This window comes from Grampus griseus, assembly GCF_964374135.1.
Source record: "Grampus griseus genome assembly, chromosome: 4".
NCBI lineage: Eukaryota > Metazoa > Chordata > Mammalia > Artiodactyla > Delphinidae > Grampus > Grampus griseus.
The window spans coordinates 93052690-93072819 of NC_138997.1; the positions used below are offsets into that span (position 1 = coordinate 93052690).

Below are 20130 nucleotides of genomic sequence, written 5' to 3' on the forward strand. Positions count from 1 at the left end.
TCTGTGTTTCTGTGTATGATGAGTAGAGGCTCAGAGGTTAGTTCAACTAAAACTTGCTATTAAATGCTCACCATTTTTTTTTTTTTTTTTTTTTTTTTTTGCTCCCCACGAGGCTTGTAGGATCTTAGTTCCCTGACCAGGAATTGAACCCGGGCCCTCGGCAGTCAGAGTGCCGAGTCCTAACCACTGAGCCACCAAGGACTTCCCTAAATGCCCACCATTTCTTTTCCACCCTTTATTCATGAAGCACTGGAAGGGGAGCCTTAGCAAGGTTGAGAAATAAGCTCAATAGGATGGATCTACCTAGGTGTATGGTCAGGCCACTCAAGATGGCTGTTCTCTTGCTCCCTGTGCATCCCCTGCCCAGCCAGTGCCTGCTTCACCTACACCCTCCTCGTAGGACTGACCTTCCTACACACTTGCCCCAGGTCCCAGCCAGTGATTGTTCTTATCAAAGGAGTGGTGAGGGATGTGCTCCTCTGCTGGTTTCCCTGGTAACCGTTGAGCCAACCTGACATCAGTTCCCCCTGTAACTGGCAATCTCCCCCTTCCCCCTCGGAGCGAAGCCTGCCGCCAAGTCCTGCCTGCCAGCTGCTGCGCACAGGGTGTCGCTCCAGGACCTTGCTTCAGATGTGTGAGCTCCTGCATCCATTAAACCACTGATGTCTCTGTTGCTGACTCCGGGTTCTTTCTTTGGTCTTATGGGCCTGCGGGGAGCAGCCCAACACTAGGTTATCGTGGTGAACATTTGCTGTTTTCTCACTTCCCGGCATTCATTTGTCTTTCTCAACAGCACCCCAGTTTGGATGGCATTACCACTGGGTATAATCTGGAGGGACAGGTTGGAGGGATACAGTCTGGGTGTCCTGTCCCCCAGGCACAGGATGGCACGTGATCAGCATTAGGCCAGTTGGAGAAACACTTGAGCAGAGAGACAAGGAATCTGAAACATAACGGAGTTCATCTCTACCCCATTCAGTAGCCTCTAACCCAAGCTTTCTTGCACTGAGACCTGGTGGTTCCTGGTCCTGCCTCCAGAATCACCTCAGTGCCCACCTGTTTCTAGGTCTACTTCTCTGTCTTCCTGCCAATTCTGTGAGTTCCAGTATCCTTCCAACATGTTCCCATGAGACAGTGTGAGTTACTGTTGCCTACAACCGAAGGATCCTAACAGATACATGCAGAGAACGGTCTGCTCGGCTACTGATTACCTTTGTGATGAAGGATAAATTGACCTCTTTGAGAGCCTCAGTGTCCTCAGCTCAAAATGGGGCTAATCAAACAACCCATTTCACAGGGTTAAATAGGATGTTTCAAATAGAGCGTCTGGCACAATTTGGAAAATAGTAATGTTCACTAAATAGCGGCTGCCCCACTTACTCTTATCATCAAATAAAGGTCGTCTTCTCATTATTATTACTCCTAACAGTGTCTAGCACATAGAAGACATTCAAAAAGATACTAATTTGTTTTCTCCCTCCCCTCTCCTGAAAACAAACCCTCCTTTTCCAGGGGAGAGAAGAGTGCAAGTATCCCTGGTCTGTACACTACACATGAACTTGACAAGCTGAATTACACCTTAACTGTAGAGCAAAAATGGAGACCTAAGGAGAACCCAGTGTGTATCCCTTGGTCCCACCCGAGTGACCACAAAGTGCTGCATTTGCCTGTTCAGCTGAGCCCTTTGGAGTGTGGTTGGGCACCCACTCGCCCACTGATGTGATTCTGATGCCAGCTGCTGAGGCTGAGGCTAAACCCATGAGTGCATCTGGTTGCCCGGGTAGCACCCTGCCTGTCCATATTGCATTAGACAAGGTGATAGCAGGCCCCGCATTAAGAAACAGCAAAGCCGGTGCGTTCTTTGTAGGCCCGAGAGTTTGGATCAAAACGCAGGATCCAGAGTTGTGTCTACACGGGGGACCCTGAACCTCAAATCCTTTCCCTCCCCTTGTGAGCTTGGCAACCAATTCTACCCAAGCTGTATAGTCCAAGATAATTTCCACCACATGATGTCAGGATGAAACTGTCTTCCTAAAAGGATTCTTAGTGTCACTCCCTTCTTCAGAAACCCTCGGGGCTCCTGCTTGCTGACAGAATAAAATCTGTACTGCTCAGCAACACTTTCTGACCCAGCCACCATCTATCTCTCCTTCTAGCTTTATCTCACACAGCTTTTATTCCCACCCCTCCACCGAAGCCAGCCCAGCGCGTTGCTCGTTGCTTGCTGTTCTGACAATATGTCTTCCTACTTCTCACCTTTGTGCTTTGCTGTGGCTCTTTCCCTGCCAGCAGTATTGTTTTCTCATCACCACTACCTGTCACAACTCCGTCTATCCCCAAACAAAACACATCCTTCTACCTATTCTTTGGAATCCATTTCAAATGTTCACATCTTGCTCCAACTCTTTGAGTACCTTCTTTGCCAAGCTATGATCACTTGCCTCGTGATAGAAATAGTAGTAATAACAATGAATGTGGATACAGCACTTACTATTTTAAATGTTTTACATATGCAAATTCTTTTAATTCTCACATCTGCCCTGTGAAGATACTATAATTATACGCATTTAATAAATGGGGAAACTGAGGCATGGAGAGGCTAAGTAATTGATAGCTAGTGAGTGGCAAAGCCAAGATTTGAACTCAGGCATTCCAGCTCTTTCTGCCATGCTCCCAACCATTACGCTAAACTCCTTTTCTCTGTGTTCTGGGAGCTTTGTTTTCATCTCTTTATAGAACTTAACATACTATAGTTAGTAAGTATTCATGAATGATCATTTGGCCCCTTACTATCATCTATTATTATCTATTTTATTGTAATAATTATTATGACTATAAAAAAGTACCAGGTACCCTTGTAAGTTTATAGACATTATGTCTCCCCAGCCAGGAATGTGTACCTCAACTTGGTAATGTGAAAATTGTGCTGAACTTGGAATGAGAAGAGTCCTCAGTTTAGGTTTTAACTCTGGGGCCTACTAGCCAGCCTTGGATAAGTCAGTTCACCATTCTGAGTCCCAGTTTCCTCATCTGTAGAATGAGGGGCCTGACTTAGATCATTCCTGAGGTCTTCACTAGCTGTGAGTTTGAGAATCTGTAAAATGGGTACCATACCACGTGTGTCACAGGTATGTTGAAGATGTAGTAAGATTGAATTTTGTCATTCACCAGCTATGCACTATGTGCTGTTTTCAGCACTGGGGATCTGGGATGAAACAGCACAATTCTTGCTGCCATGGAGTGGGACATGTTGAAAGTAAATCAATAATTAGTTATGTGTAACTCAAGGTCAAGTAATAAGTGCTGTGAAGGAAGGTAACACAGTATAAGGGGATTGAGAGTCTGCGTGGTGGCAGAGCTTCCTGAGAAGGAGACATTACAACAGAGATTTGAACGAATCCAGGGAGGAAGCCACACAACCTAAGCAGAGGGAAGTGCAAAGGTCCTGAGGTTGGAATTGGCTTGATGTGGTCAAAGCTAGCAAGGAGGCTAGTGAGGGTGGAGAGCAGTGAGCAAGGGAGAGTGGAAGGACTTTGGATTTTGCTTTAAAAGTGGTGGGAGGCCATGGGGGATTTTGAGCTACCACATGTTGCCATCATTTGAAAAGCATCTTTCTCGTCACTACTTGGAAAATAGACTGTAGGTGGGTAGAAGCAGGAGGTAGAAATAGGAGGCTAAGGCCACAGTCCAGTCAGGAGATAATGGTGGCTTGAAGGAGGGTGACAGTGGTAGAAGTGGGTGAGAAGTATTCGAATTCAATATGTCTTATGAAGGTAGTGCCCATAGGATTTGCTGATGAATTAAATGAGGGCTGGCAAAGAAAGAGAAGAGGCAAGGATGCTTCCAAGGTTTTCATGGAAAACCAAATATGGTGTGTACCACTTATTTACCAAGAGGGAAGTTTCGGGGCGGGGCAGGTCCGAGGGAATATCAAGGGTTCAGTTTAAGATGCCTCTGAGATGTTCAGATAGAGTTACACATTCATAGCAGAGCAAGAGGTACAGATGAGAGGTCTGAGCTGTGATATCAGTTTGGGTGAAATCAGCACAGAGATGAGAGTGTAAGTCATTGGACCGTATGAGATCACATTGTTGCAGGGCTGGGCAGGGGTAGAATTCGAGTTAGCCAAGAGGGCTAGGGCCTGAGTCACAACTTAGACAATTATGGGTTCAAGTGCTCTTTGAAAAATAAAGTGTCTCATGCCCGTGATTCAGCTGATGAAGACCCCAGTGTGGTGAACTGCCCATCAGCCGACACTCGGCTGGCCAGAGCACTTGGGACATGGAGTTGGCTGACCACTGAGCAGGACTCTAGGTGGCCTGTATCTCCTCAGCTGCTCCCCATGGAATATGATTGAAAAGGCCCCAGGAGGGCTGCCTGTCTTCCAAACAGGGTCTCAAAATACTATGAATTAAAATGCATTGCTTTCAGTTACACAATTATCTCCTAGAGTGTCTTGTTAAAAATATAGTTTGACCCAAGAGAGGTAATCTGTGGAATTGCTAATAATTTAATTGGTACCAATATAGAATACTAAAAACAGCCTGGAATTTGTAGTTAAGAGCCCTAGTTTGAGCTGACAGTTGTTAGCTTTTTGACTCTGGGAAAGACAATCTCAGCTATCTTGTCTGTAAAATGGGAAAAGCAGTTTTTGTCACACTTGTCATATAGTGTTGGCCATCGAACGAGAGAGTCTTTGGGAAAATGTTTTGTAAGTTTTAACTGCTGTAAAAATAATGCCTTTAATTTTGAGAACATTTCCAAAGCCAGATTTTAGCATAGTACGTTGGATTTCCAGCTCATGGTAATCTCAGTAAGGTGGGCAGAGCAGGTATTAATTAATCAGAATTGTGCTTCAATCCCAAAGAACTGGTTAATTATTTCTATTACATAATGGCTTTTATTCGGGTGCCTTTTATACCTACTCATCTCTCCAAACTCATTTCAAGCATCATCTCCTCTGTGTAGCTTTTCTTTCCTGCCCAATACCTACCCCCCAGCCCCCCTCTTGCCTCTCGTGGTGCCTTTTACTAACTATTGGTTGAATGAATGAATGAATAAATGTGCAAAGTGGCTTATTATAGAAGAGTCATTTCCAAACTTTTAAAATGGCAGTCCACCATAAATGTGTGAAAACATACATATATGTATGTTTATTTGTATACACGTATGCAAAAAGAAAAGTTTCAGGAAGCAATGCTTACCTTTACTGCATGGGATTCACGCTATTTTCTGTTCTTTAGTTTTTAAAGAAAATGAGGGTTGCAACTGAATTGATTTCACCACCCAGACTAATGTATCGTGACCCACAATTTGGAAGACACTATCATGGAAGATGCTGGCAGCTGGGAACCTTGTTCTTTGCAATTGGGCAAGTCACTTGGGTTATCCGGGAGGTTTCTTTTCCACTCCAGCATTCATGCTAATTCTCAAGAATAAAGGCATTGTGAGGTGATGGGAATAGGCACGTAAGCACTGTGGCAGCTTGAACATTTACTGCATATAACACACTTTTGGTTTTTCCTGGCCTACATGAGGAAGTCAAAATCTAATAAATTCTTAGGTTTTGGACAATTGCTGCTTGAGAAAGATTTGATTTTAGTCACCAGTATGTCTTTGAGACTATACAGAGATTTGCAAGGGTGACTTTCAAATGATAGGCAGGTTCCATATCTGAAATCCTTGGGCCCCAGATATGTTTTAGAGGCAGGAGTTTTGGTGTCTGAAAGGAAATGTAATAAGTGTACTGTATATCGTGTATCAACCCCAGTAGAGTTCTGGGCAGCAACTGGAAATCAAACACATTGATTTGTCTTCAGCAAATGTATGAATATTCACAATCAGTGGCATAAATACAGTAAAAACCCTCACATAGGCTGAGGTCACTTACGGGATGCGAACACATTTTCAGTTTTCAAAACTTTGGGGGTTTCAGAAAAACCCATAGGGAATTGTGGAAGTTATATTTTGTTATCCAAGTATCATGTTTTTCCATTTCAAAATCCCCAGGACCATTTATCCCTTTAGGAGACCAAATGCTTGGCTCAGTGCCTAACACATAGAAGGCACCCAGGAAATATTTGTTGAATGAATGATTGAGAGCAACTACAGCTTATAGAAAATTGTTAGGACCAAGCCACTTTTGAGAAAACAGCCTCTAGTTTTATCCCATGTCATTTAAGTGGATGGAAACCTTGTTGCCTCTACTTGGCTCCCTCAGGAGGAGCAGAGGGGAGAGATGCTCGTGGATTCTTTGTTTATTTTTTCCTTCTTTCTTCAGGCCTTGCATCTAGTTTTGGAAGGGGGTGGGTCAAGAGATTCTAGGTATAAAAAGTAGTCAAATTTAAAATTCCCTTTTCTTAGCTTCCCTATGCTGAAAATACCAACTAGATGTAGTAACCAATTCCATGAATACTCTGGTTGTCTTTTCACTGAGTGCTTGGTTGGTCAGGAATTGGGGTTCCACAGGCTTGGCTGTACAAAAACCTGGGCTCGAATTCTAGCTCTGCCAAACCCTTGGCATATTACGTAAACTCTTTCAGTCTCACCTTCTCATTTAGAAAATGTACATGATAATAACACAGTAACCCCATTATGGTTTTGTGAGGATTAAGGAGATTATACATGGAAAGCATTTGCCGTACAACTTTCATTTTTTTTATTAATAGTAATAATAATAGTGCTAATGTTATTCCTCTTCATCATTGTGGTAACTCAATAGAAGCACAGAGCAGGGGCAGCTATGATCTCTATCAGCCTTCCTACCCTTACACTTTGCTAGGGACTGTGTTAGTCAGGATGGGCTAAGTTATGCTCTGATAACAAACACCCCCAAAATCTTTGTACCTTAAAAGTACAAAAGTTTATTTCTGGATCACACAAATTTCTCTGTGGACCCAAATGACTCTTCAGGGCAGTTGTCTGCTGTGCCGGTTCCATGATCCAGGTTCTGCTGGTAGTTCATACCTTGACTCTTGAGAGCTTCTACCCTGGAAGTGACTCATGTTCCTTCCAGTCCCTCTCTATTGGATAAAGCAAGATACATGGCTCTGCCTTACTCCAAAGCAATGGGGAAGAATAGTCCTTCCGAGCACCTGCAAGGAAAGGAGAACTAGAAATACTGGAGAGGGGCACTAATGTTGACCCCTCAGACATTTAGCCTTTTCTCACGCTATTGTAAATTGTTATTGCAAACACAGCTTCAGCCCCAGCACCCTTTCCAACCAGGTGGCTGCCCTGAAGCCGCAGCTGTCTGGAGATTCTGGAACTGCCACTGCTGCAGGTGATATTTGGAAATCATTGAGCTGGCTCTGCCCTAGACAAGGCAGAGGAAGCAACTTCTAGGTGCTTGAAGTGAGTCATACCTCCTGGCCTGGAGCCCCTCCCCGCAGTGTTCTCCCCAGCATCCCAGTGATATTGGATGGGATGTTAAAATCATGGGTTCCTCAGGTTGGAGGGCACTCTGGGAACCCCATTCATTTTCCAAGTGTGGAAACTGAGGCCCAGGCAGTGTGACTTTGTTTTGTTCCTTGCGTTCTGTGGCTTTCCCAGGGTCCCAACGGTTCATGATTAGCCCCTTGGTAGACTTATATCTGGACAGAGGCCTCCGGACTCTGCCTGGTGATTTTCTGCTGTGCACCCCCTCCATCGTCTATGCTTATTCATCCTCCTTTAGAAGCGGACACGTCCCAAGCGCAGTGACTTGGCTTGTCTCGCTTTCTCTTCTATTTCCGGTCCCTTCTAAGGCAGAGGCCGAGTCCATGCATTTGCTGGTTGTCCAGAGCTGCCAACGGAAAAGGATCTTCAACACCTTTTTCTCTCTTTCCAGGCTTTTGCTTGTTTGTTTCCAGTTGGAGGGATAGAAAATGGGACAATTTCGCAGTTGCCACCACAGGGACTAAACTGTCACCATTTTAGAATAATAACAAGAAATTCCATCCCATTCTCTGCTAACACTCCCACTGCCCCCCCCCCCCATACACATCCCAGAGTTTCTATTGATATTTTAATGAGACTCTGCATGTTTAGACTCTTTGGCCAGATGGTAAAATGTAGTCTGTGCTGTACTTGTTCAGACCCCTCTGTGCTCCGACAACCCTGGAATGGCTCTGAGACGGAGCCTTGCCCTGAGCTCCTGAGCTGCCACTGGCCTATCAGTCCCTCCAGACTATTTTAATTGTTTCTAACTTTTGAGACACCATGAAGCTGGAGGCCTCCAGGGCTTGGGTTTTCGAAGTATGGATGGAGTAAGAATCACCTGTGCCATGTGCTAACCGCAGATTTCTGAGCCAGCCACCAGAGATTCATGATTCAGGCAGTATGGGGGTGAGCTGAGGGTGAGTAGTCTGAGCTGGGACCCAGGAATCTGCATTTTCACCAGCATCCCAGGGTGATGTAGAGCAGGGCTCCTTGTGGATGCTGCCACGCGAGGGCGGCAGGACTACAGGGGAGGTGTCCCATCTTCAGCCAGAGCAGCGCCCCTTTGAGCTGTTTATAAATGAGGCTTCAGTCTAAGGTTTGTTCTGCTGATCAAAATAAATGACGCAGAATAACATTTTTGAAATTCGCTGTTCTAGACCACACTAAGCAAAAGAAAGAACAGTCCAGCAGTGGCTTTCTAAAGCCCGCCCTTTTCTTGGTGTGGCTTCATCTTCTATACAGAATCAGTTTCTTACCCTTTGATGGAGCTTATAATTGTCCTGTTTTCATGCCCTAAGGAGACCCGAAGAGCAGTGATGCTACTCCTCAAACCCCAGGTCACTGGGTCTTAGCAGAGGACTCTGTGCCTGTTCGTCTGCCAGGTGTCTTAGACCCAGAGGGAATGGAGGCCTATTACTGCCCTTTAAGCAGCTTCCAAGGCCCTGTTTGGACCATGCCTTGGGAGAGAAACGGCTTCTCTCTTGGACCGTAAGAGATTGCAGTTCAAGGTCAGGGAACCTGAATTCTACTTTGCCCATAAGTGGTGACCCTTCCCTGGTCCCCTTCAGTAGACTGGATGTGATTCTAATCTTGCCTGCTGTCCTGTACAATGCCTCCACACTATTGCGATTTTCTTCCCCAAAGTTGGAAGACACGGAATATTTTTGAGGCCTTCGATTTGGATCTGATACATTGAAGGGACAAAGGTGACTGTTTTTGTGCCACCAATGCCAATAGCACTGCCAACCGAGGCCGCTGATCACAGGCAGAGAACTGAAGGCACAAGGGCAGCTCTGTTAAACTGTGTGTAAATGGTATTTTTTCCTGTGAAATCTCAATACCTCCCTTAGGACATTGCAGTTCAGGTTTTTGGGCTACTCTCCTCTGATAGTTACTCGTTGGGGATTTTACTCTTGAGAAATCGCTGTGGCAACAGAACCGTTTGCCTCCACGAAGACGATGTCAAAGTGTTAAAATCCAGGATGTTTTAAGGCAGGATTCCAGCCTCATTACTGCCAGGAATAAGATTCATCCAAGGTGGAAGTGTCCTCTCTTAGAACTCAAATCCGTCTCAGAATGGCTTTTCTTTCCCCTTTGTTTTTGAAGCTAAGCAATTACTTTTTTTTTTTTTTAAGGAAAAAAAAATGTGCTAATGCACAAAACTCTCTTTTTCCCCTTTCATTTATTTGAAATTGAACTTAACAAAGTCAGTTCCAAGCAAGCACTATATATGAGTAATGCTTTTTGTCCATGAAAGAGCGTTGACTCAAATGGTATGGGAGTACTGATCCTGTCTCTGCTTTGTGTGAGTATCCGTAATGACAAAGTGCTCGTGTCAGAGTGTATAATGAAACTATAAATTGTTTTCGTGAATGCTCTGAATTTGGTCTTTTACGGGGCAAATTCAAAAGGTATTTAAGTTCCACATTTCACATATGCGAATAACACCAGATGGTACTATAGATCCAATAAAAGGACAGAATCCCAGTCGGGCTCACACTGGTCCGGGTGGTGGGTGATTGTCAGGTGAGGGTCGGTCGCAGTGTGGGGAGTGGGGAGATGGAGGAACGAAGATATCCCACAACTCTGAGGAAGAATTCCAGCAAGATACACCCAACTTTGGGGGGATAATTCAAAGTGTGACTAAAATACTTAGCTCATAAACTTGGTCTCTGGGTGGTGGGTGTCTGTATTGGAATCATAGGAGAAGGTGCACACCTCTGACCGAATTTATTGAACCAAAATTCTCAGGTGAGAAAATGTCTGCTGGGTTGCATGGGCAGGTACAATCTATTGCAGTAATTTATGGTTCAATTAAATTATCTTTCATTACATTTTTGGTACTTTTTTTTATTATAGAAGCCATATAGGTGTGTTCTATAACATTTAGAAAACACAGAAAAGTATAAAGGATTAAAAAAATGCAAATAATTTTGCTCCCAAGAGATAATTCTTAGTAGTATATACAATTTTTATTAAATCTTTCCGTGTTATATCATTTGGTAAAATTTTAATAGAACTTTACATCATCTTACCTGGATATCTAAATCCTTTTTTTTTAAATAAAATTTTGGGTCCAACTATCCATTTATTTAGCTATCTGTGTAATTGTCAAAAAGGATTCTGCTTTTTAACTTATTTATCAATTATTTTTCCGGTCTCAGTTGGCCAAAGTTCATGAATGTCCAAGGTTTTGGTTCTGTCATGAGGGGACTATGTCGGGTGCAGTAGCAGCCTTTAGGCTCACATGTCATTGACTGACAAATGATTCTGGGTATACAATCTCTTAAAACAAAAAAGGCAACAAAACCGACTCTGCAGGGTGTGTGAACCCCAGCGCAGGTGAGAGGAGGGAGGCCTGTTGACGGTTCTGAGCAGTCGCCTGCCTGTGTTTGTTCTGCAGTACCTGGTGTGTAAAAGAAAGCTGGAGAGTAAGAAGGAAGCCCTGCTGATCCTTTCCAAGGAGCTGGACACATGCCAGCAGGAAAGGGACCAGTACAAACTCATGGCCAATCAGCTTCGAGAGCGCCACCAGTCCCTAAAGAAGAAGCACCGTGAGCTGATTGTACGTATTACGTCACGAAGAGTTCCAAAGTGGAAAAATTAAGACTTGAAAGTCTTCACCCTACTTATTCCACGATCCAGTCCCACTTGCTAGTTGATAAGTACATGCTTCCGGATAATTGCTCCGGCGCCCGTGATCTTACACGCATATCTGAATGTGTCTGTGTGTGCCTATTTACTTAAAACTGTATGGAGGTGTTTTTTTTTTTTTAAAGAGGATTTGTGTTATAAATCTGCACTAATACAGAAGCCACTAGCTGCATGTGGTTATTTAAATTTCATTTTGAATTAATTAGAATTAAATAAAATTGAACACGGTCTCACTTATCACATCTCATGCCCTCAATCGCCATGGGGGGCTGGTGGCTACCGTATGGGACTGTGTTGATATAGAACATTTCCATGGTGGCTGCTATATTGGACAGTTAGCTGTAGGACATGTCCCTCATTGCAGAGAGTTCTATTGGACAGCTTTATATAAATGTTGTTCTAAAACTTGCTCTTTTCGCTCAGCACTTTATTTTGGACATCTCTCTAGGCCATATATACAGATTTAACTCACTTTTTAAAACAGTGCATAGTAATATTTCCATAATTTTTAAACCTTTCCCTTTCCTGGGCAATTAGATTTTCTCTAGTTTTCATATGGCAGGATTTTTCAGGATGCAAATGTTACTGAAATGGAGGATACCAACTGCATAGCGCTATTTTGCATTCTCACTTAGTTCTTTCTCACGGATGCCATCTCTTTTTTTAAGTGCTGACACTATTGCTTACGTTTAACCGTCTGTGCTGGGGTCATTGAACTGTCCTGGAACACAGAAGTACAGTAGAAAGATTCCTGAGGTTAAAATAATGTTGACTTGTATGTGGACGGCATCAGATAGAGAAGTGCTATTTCCTGAGCATTTATCGTTCACCTGACATATTTATGTATTCCCAGATGGCACACGAGGGAGAGGAATTGAATCCTTTTAAGACAAAAAGTCTGATAGGACTAGAAGTTCTCAGTTAATTTTCTTTTATTTTGAGCATATCCTATCCCCACCCCCCAAATTGTTCTGCCCACAGAGAAAACTCAAGTATGTGTCCATTACTGTTCCTCTGGATCTGTTTAAAAGAGGAGCTCAACTCAAACCAAATGAAATACTATTTCTGTTTAGGCTCTGCTCAAAAGTAATTTTGATCAATCCAGTTTATTTATTTGGCTCACACAGGTTTAGAAAATATACAGATTGGTCCTAATTGGAAGTGATTCCTTAGAGGTTTTCCCAAAATGACTCTGGTTCAGTTTATAGTTTAAAATTTTTAAAGTATATTTGAGTTTGGTTCAGCACATTGTTGGTTGCAGGGGGCGGGAGAGGGGAGGGTCTGAATTTAGCTCATAGTTCGGTTCAATTTCTTGAATCTACACGCATCTAATTTTTAAAAAATAAAATGTAACACTGGTTTCTTTGTAGGATGGAGATCCATCACTTCCCCCTGAAAAGAGGAAACAGGTAAGACTTATTCCTGATCTTTGACAACTCTCAGAATGTTCGTATTGATGCCTTTCAACAACTGGGGGATTAGGGAATCCCAAAATGTATAGAGAAATCTTCTAACTTCCCAGAATCATTCTGTATTACTGGGGGGAGTGGGTGCTAGAGAAATACTGCCTACAGAGAGGGCCTAAGGACTGGGCGAAGGAAACGCAGTGAAGTCTAACGGAGTGGAAGAGGGCACACCAGTTGACTGTGCTCCCTTTCTTGTTGGGACTCCTTTTAGAAAACCACAAGTTGAGAGCACACTGCTAGAGGACTTTAGCTTACTGTTCTGCGGATGGATGCCGTTCTGCTATTCAGCTCCTGCCGCTTCAGACTTTTAAAAGCCATCTCACTAAAACTCATAAGCCATTTATGTTCTTTTCTCCTAAATGGTAACCAACATCGTTTATTGAGTATCCACTGTCCCCACGGATTTTGGAGGCCCACTTTTAGCAATGGACAAATCCGTGTGTGTGTGTGTGTCTGTGTGTCTGTGTGTCTGTGTATCTGTGTGTGTGTGTCTGTGTGTCTTTCTGGACTTTCTGTTCTGTTCCATTGAGCTTCCTGTATTGTCCTGTTTGTACCACATTATTCTATTTTTTGTTTATAATACTTGTAATAATACCTGTTTGGGCTATTCTCCTTCCCTTTGCTCTTTCTTTTCAGATGTTTCTTGTTTCTTTTTTTAGATATAACTGACAAATATTTTATCAAGTCCTCCTCTGATTCCCCCCCCCAAACCCATCCCTATTGGTATTTTGATTGGGGTTTTGTTAAATGTATAGATCAATATAGGGACAGTTAATACTTTCATAGCATTATGTCCAGGAATATCGTACATCAAATTTTTTAATCCGGTTGCATGCATATATATAGATATACTGCGTTTTAACACTTTCCTCAACTTTACAATTGTTCTGTACTGACATACCCTGACTTACAGGCTTTTATGGGCTTGAGGGGAGCCTGGATGATGGTGATGTTAGTGCTGTGTGTACCATGTTATGGGAAATGCTCTGCATCAGAACAGGACTTCAAAACTGGAGGATGAAAATAAGGACGCAGGAATTGTTTGCTGTCTTCATAGCTGTAAAGGCTAAGACAACATCCTATTTTTGTTCATCGATCATATACCTGGCACAGCATATAAACTCCTTGGATTCATTACCTTGTGATTTTTGATGCTGAATAAACAGTAGACGCGCATGCACACATATGCGCGCGCACGCACACACACACGCGCACACACACACGCGCGCGCACACACACACACACACACACACACACACGACGTTCACCCTTAAATAACAACTCAGTCCTATGGCTATCCTTTCAGTCATTCAGTTCTGCTCACTCCCGCACTCCTTTCCTATTTTATTTGATTATTTTGTAATGCTCCAGGTTTGATTTAAAGTCAAAATTTTCTATGGAGCTAATTGATGTTTTGTTTTTTTTTTCCCTAAACAAAATGACACGGAAAGTTAGCATAAATGTTTAAAAATTGGGATCCTTAATGTGGAATTGCTAATGTTTTTGTTTCTGTGTTTTTGGTGGCTACGAACCGTCATCTTTGCTGCGATTTTAGAGTTTGTTAGTATTCATGAAGGAGTTTTACAGTGTAAGTGGATTCACGTTCCGTGACTTTATAATAAAAAATTTACATTGACTGAAGAGAATCTGATGAATTCCAGTAAGTCTGTCAAGCTGCATTCTTACAGCTCTAAAAAACAAACAAACAAAACAAGTTCGATGTCCTAAGCGCTGGCTTTGTAGCTTTTAATATGGCATTTGGTTTCTGTCCCTTTAGGATTTAGTGTGGTGGTGTAAGCTTGCTCTGCATTCTTCCTGCCTGGGGTGGATGACATAGGACGGGCTGGGGTGCAAGTGACAGAAATTCTAAACTGCTGAATCAATAAAGGAATCGATGCCCTTGCATAACCACAAGTTGAGAGGTAGTGGAGGTCTCAGATGCTGTACTGTCATCATGTACTCATTCTCTCCTCTCTACCACACTTAGCAAAGAAAAATACAGGATACCCAGGTGAATCTGAATTTCAGATAGACAATGAATACTTTTTTAGTATAAGAGTATGTACCATGCAATATTCGCGACATACTTATGCTAAAACATTATTGATTATTTATCTGAAATTCACATTGAGCTGGGCATCCTATATTTTATCTGACCACTCTACCGTTATGCCGATTTTAACGTTAGCTTCCTCTTGAACTTAACATCAGCTTTCCTCGGAGCAGGAAAGGCAGGAAACCCAGCCATGGAATGTGAGTCCTTCCCTCCAGTTTCATTGGGCCATTGTAGGACATACTCCCATTCCTGGTCTACTAACATGCACTGGGAGGGTACTATACATTAATTGGCTTAGATTAATCACCTGGGATAGAAGGGCTTAGGGAGCCAGCAATGACACCCGCCAAACTAATTGTGTAGCCTTGGGAAGATTCCTTTGGGTGTCTGAGACTCAGCTTTCACATCTACAAAGTGGGAATAAATACGGTACCCACCACATAGGGTGGCTGTGCGCAACAAATGAGATAACGTACGCAAGTAGAGTCCTTAGCACAGTGCCTGGCACCGGGTGAGCGTCAATAAATATTTATCATCTTCTCTTCCTTATCATCTGTTTCTTTTTTAATCAATCATATATTAACGTGCTGTTGTCAGGACCCTTTTGGCTACCCTTGGCAGCTTGAAATAGCTTGGGCCAAAGAAGAAGTTCCTGGCTCATAGGACCTCAAAAGGGTTGGGTAAGCAGAAATGCAGCCAGGCCTCAGGACCAGCTACCACCTGGACTCAGGTGCCCCCAGCTGTCTCCTCTGCCCTCAGCATTCTCTGTGTCAGCTGTCATTTCTTTTTCTGGACCTGCTTTCTCTGTAGAATAGGAAACGTGGCTGCTGGTCACATGAGGGCTACAGACCCCACGTCTTTGACCTGTAGGAAAAAGCTGCTCCCTGAATCCCAGGGGAGAGCTCGCCTAGGCCAGGCTCAGGCCAGGGGTCCATTCGAGTCAGCTGGGCATGGCCAGGCATCCTGTAGATACAAGGCTGCTTCTACTGTTGTCATGTTGACGGGGTGCTGGGTAGACCATGTGTTAACCATCTGCCGTACATGCCTTCTTGAGAGAGTCTTGGAATGATAGGTAATAACGACGGCAGCCAGTGTTTCTGAGTGCTCACTCTTGCAGTCTGTCAGAACCTGTGCCCAGCATTGCAATGAGGATGATCCCATTTGATTCCCCCACAACCATGGGAGTCAGCGGTTATTATTATGATTGCCATCAGACAAATGAGGAAATTTAGGCCCATGATGGTCAAGTAAATTACCCAAGGGAAATAACATGAATAATTGGTGGAGCCAGGGTTCAAAGTCGTGCAGTCCACTCAGAGCTCATGCTTAGAACTCGCCTTGTAGCTCGGGCGACCAGACCTTCCATTTACTCAGGATCATTGCCATTTTTACCTCTTGTCCTGGCATAATCTGTATTAGTGCTCCCTGTACTCTCCAAAGTGTCTTGGTTTGGATGATAAATAATATAGTCACCTTAATTCTAGTAGGGATGCTATGGGCAGACAATCAACAAAATGATTGAAATATATAGGATGTTAAATGGTAAGCAGTGCAATGGAGAGAAAAATATAGCCCAAAGCCAGGGAGGGAATTCTGGCTTAGTAATGGAAGAAACATCTCGATTAGCAGTGGAGGAAAATAGTTCCAGTATTTGGAAAAATAATCTTACCTGTTTAAAATATATGTTTTCAAATTTTATTTACATATAGTTAGTTTATTTATAAAAGCATGGGGTTGGTTTTTGGATGAGTGAGGGGAAGTGTTAAGATGTCCTCTTCATGAGCTCAGTGTGGGGAAGAAAATGCACCATTGAATTTGCAGGCACTGGTTACAATGAAACTTTCCATTTAGCCTGAAGCAGACAGCTTTGGCATCCATGTATCCGGTACCGGAAAGGAGAGGCACAGTTACCTTCTTAACTTTTTCATCAGCAGGAACAGGGGTAGAAGCTTGCACCCTGACGTGGTGTCTCCTGTCTTATATCACATGTTTATCCCAAAGGCAAAACAGTAGGTGAAGTATTTACCCCTCCAGCTGCAAAACAGATGTACCTTGTGTAAGCGGAAGGCACTGGAACGACAACCAGCTGCTGGGGTAACAGGTGGGACCTGGGGGTCAAAAGATCCACATATCGGAAAAGGAAAAGATGCCACATTGAGCATCTTGTTGCCCATCAGCCTTGAAACCGTGGCTTCCTGTTCTTGACCTGAAGGAGGAATGTCTATGGACTCCTCCCCTGTTCATTTCTCAACTCAGGAGAGATTACAATCATCACTCTGTTATGGACTGAATGTTTACATCCCCCCAAATTCATATGTTGAAACTCTGGTCCTCAATGTGATGGTATCAGGAGGTGGGGCCTCTGGGAGGGAGTTAGGATTAGATGAGGTCATGAGGGTGGAGTCCTCACGAGGGGGTTCAGTATCCTTATAAGAGTCACAAGAGAACTTGCTTTCTCTGCTCTGCCCTCTGCTGTGTGAGGACAAAACAAGAAATCTGCACCTGAAAGAGGGCCCTTCCCAGAACCTAACTGTGCTGGCACCCTGATCTCAGATTTGCAGCCTCTAGAACTATGAGAAATAAATTTCTGTTGTTTGTAAGCCACCCCGTCTATGGCGTTTTGTTGTAGCAGCTCAAGCTGACTGTAAATGTATTGAGGGTTCTTCTCAAATATAAGTAGAAACAATACCCCATCCTCAGGCTTGGCAGTGCTTTGTGCTTTTCCAAGACTGTGTATGCATGTGTGTATGCACGTATATATCTATGTATGTGTGTCATCTCCCAGCTGTCTTCTGCGGCCACACTGCAAGTTAGGTCTTGCATAAAGTCTCAAGGCAGCGTCATGGATGGCAGTAGATAAAAGCTTGGGTTCTGGCATCCAATTTTGTGATTCAAATATAACACTTCCACTTGCTGGCTGGGTGATCTGGGGCAAGCTGTGTTACCTTTCTGAGACTCAATTTCCTCCTCTCCAAAATGAACAAAAGCATGAGATATATTCATAAATTTTTTATTAAGAATCGGTGTGATAATGCTTATAATGCCCATTGCCTTCTACTTAGTGAGCGCTCAGTGGGTGTTGGCTGTTTTTTATTTTTCCTGTGACTTGTCCAAGGTCACACAGCAGGTTAATAGAGCAGGCCTAAAAAATCCAAATCTGCTCACTTGTAGTTCAGTGTTTTAGTTCAGGGTTTTGTTCCATATTTAACTCTTAGGCTGTAATGGGGAAGAAGCATAATTGACATTTAATCCACCCATTTTGGAAGTTCAAAGGTGAAGTGCTTTATCTGAAGCCCTCTGCTTAGGAGGGGTTGAGAAGCAGAAACTGAGCTAGGAGTCTTTACCCATTAGGCCAGTGTTCTTTCCTGTGGCAGCCAATGTCTGGCCATAATGTCTTCCTGATTTTTTGTCTCCTCCTTACAGGACAGCCAGAACTTTCATGGTTGTAGTTCTAGAAATACGGTTGTCGATCGAGGCTCTCTTTTAGAATTTAGAGTCCTTTTTAAAACAACTCAATTTCCAATGGCAAATCATCCGTTGAAGAAGCTGTGAAGAAATCGTGACAACAGTGATTTCACTAATAGCTTCTCGTGGGATATTGAAATGAAAATTTCTTCTTGATACTCCAGGCAGAACTGTGCACAGAGCACCTCTCTGCACTGCAGTGAGAGATCACCAAAAGATCTCAAACGACCCTTTCAGTATTTTTCTTTTGCAAAACAAGCAATTCCTCCAAAGGAGATAAAGGGGAATTTAAATTATCCTGGGTTAATCTTCTTATAAGTTGGGATTCTTTGGGGTCACAGCAACACATTTTTCCCCATGCAAACTCCTCCTTGAATAAACAATCAAACACATCTCTGTCTTTCCCTGTTTTGATTTCAAGCCGAGGTACCATGGGAGGTATTCCTCCCGGTCCAGGAGGGAGCCTTGGCTTTCTTCCCTTAAAAAGTGATGACTTATTTAGATGGTGACATGCACCAGGATGACAACCCTGGAGAAATCAGAGCACAGAGTGGCCCTTTGTGGGATGGGAGGGAATCTTTTACTTCAATAGAAAAGTCTTCTTGGTCAATCTTATTTTAGTCCCCCGTGACCACAAATCAGAGCAACTTTGTATATGCATCTCGGTTTGATGCTCAGAACCTAAAACTTCCTTCAAAGATCTCAAGGGCTTTGGGATGTTTCTTTTTATACCACTTCGAACAGTACAACTTCACTGTTACACCAGGGAAGCTGGGAAGAAATCCAGGGTTCAGCCTGCGGGAGTCCTCCCAAATCATAATAACAGTAATTTCATTCTGAGCATTCACACCTCCTGCTCAGAAGCCCTTCGGATCCTTGCAGTGATTTTTGTCAGGAAGGTGAGAGCATCCCCCAACTTAAACACGGAGGGATTTAGGCTCAGTGCATCTAAAGAACTCGGGAACTATTAAGGGAGCCACTAAGTGGCAGATGCGGAGCCATAATGGCCAAGATTAAGCAAACATTTATTTAAATAGCAACCTTCTAAACCTACCGAAGAGCATTTGCCTGTGGGCCTGGAAATGCCTGCATCGGCAAGTGTGTGCTTGGAGACTGTGGGGTGAGAGTAGGCTGCCGAGGGCTCCTTGCACAGCCAAAAACTGTGTGTGGAATGAGTTCTTGCGTGGTTGTTTCTTGTAAATAAGAAAGCTGTCACTGTAGCGGAGGTCATCGCTTGGGCAGTTGCTATGAATAGGGGGCGCTTGCTCAGCAAAGCAAGTTTCACTCTATTACTATTAACACAGAAGTCGCCGTAGACCAAAGCAGCGGGGTAGAAATTGCAATTAAATTTGCTATCAATCACACTGCTCAAGTACACTCCATGTTTTATCAGACATTTTTTTTTCACATATTCTTGCTTAATCGAGTACTTTACCCTATTGAAGGTGTGAGTTTAAAGGATTCAGGGGTCAACACCATGTTGTTGAGGAGCATTTTATAAATCTGGTCTCCTTTTCTCTCTGACACTCTTTTTTTTTTTTTTCAAAACAAAACAAAACAAACAACGAGCAAAAAACTCTCCTTGAGGAAGTGCCTAGGCCAAGGTTTTACCTGTCTCTCTCATTTTTTTCCCCTCCCATTTTTGCATTGAGTTTTAATATGTCAGCAAGTTGAGAAGGAAGTTATAGGATTTTCCGGTATACATCATTTTTACATTATGATGGAAAATGACTTTTCCATGGCTAGATTACTGAAGTGGTGTATATCTAATAAATTACAAAGATTTCAGGGTGACTTGAGGGATAGTAACTGGAATGTTGCCCCTTTCCCCTCCTGGTGTCTGGGCTGAATTATTTAAGGACTTAGGAGAAAACACACGGCCTTCCCGTTTTACTGCCCTTCCCAGTGTCTGGCTAGTGCAAGGTTTGAAGGTTAATCTTAAACTTTTCATCACTTTCTTTCATTTTATTTTTATCTGTTGGAGAGGAAAAGCTTTTCCTCTACCCTCTTAGGTTCAGTGCATGGAGGCCTGCAAATTTAACTGACAAAAGACAGATTAAAAGGAGAAAA

The 20130-nt window shown here is 43.2% G+C and overlaps 1 protein-coding gene across 1 annotated transcript in view; it reads left to right on the forward strand.

Moving 5' to 3' along the window:
* The window catches only part of CCDC149 (coiled-coil domain containing 149), a 98527-nt gene that overhangs the window by 22543 nt on the left and 55854 nt on the right, over positions 1–20130 (forward strand). The window contains 2 exon segments of the mRNA XM_082653767.1: positions 10823–10984; positions 12444–12482. Of these exon segments, the coding sequence (XP_082509893.1) occupies positions 10823–10984; positions 12444–12482 (201 nt within the window).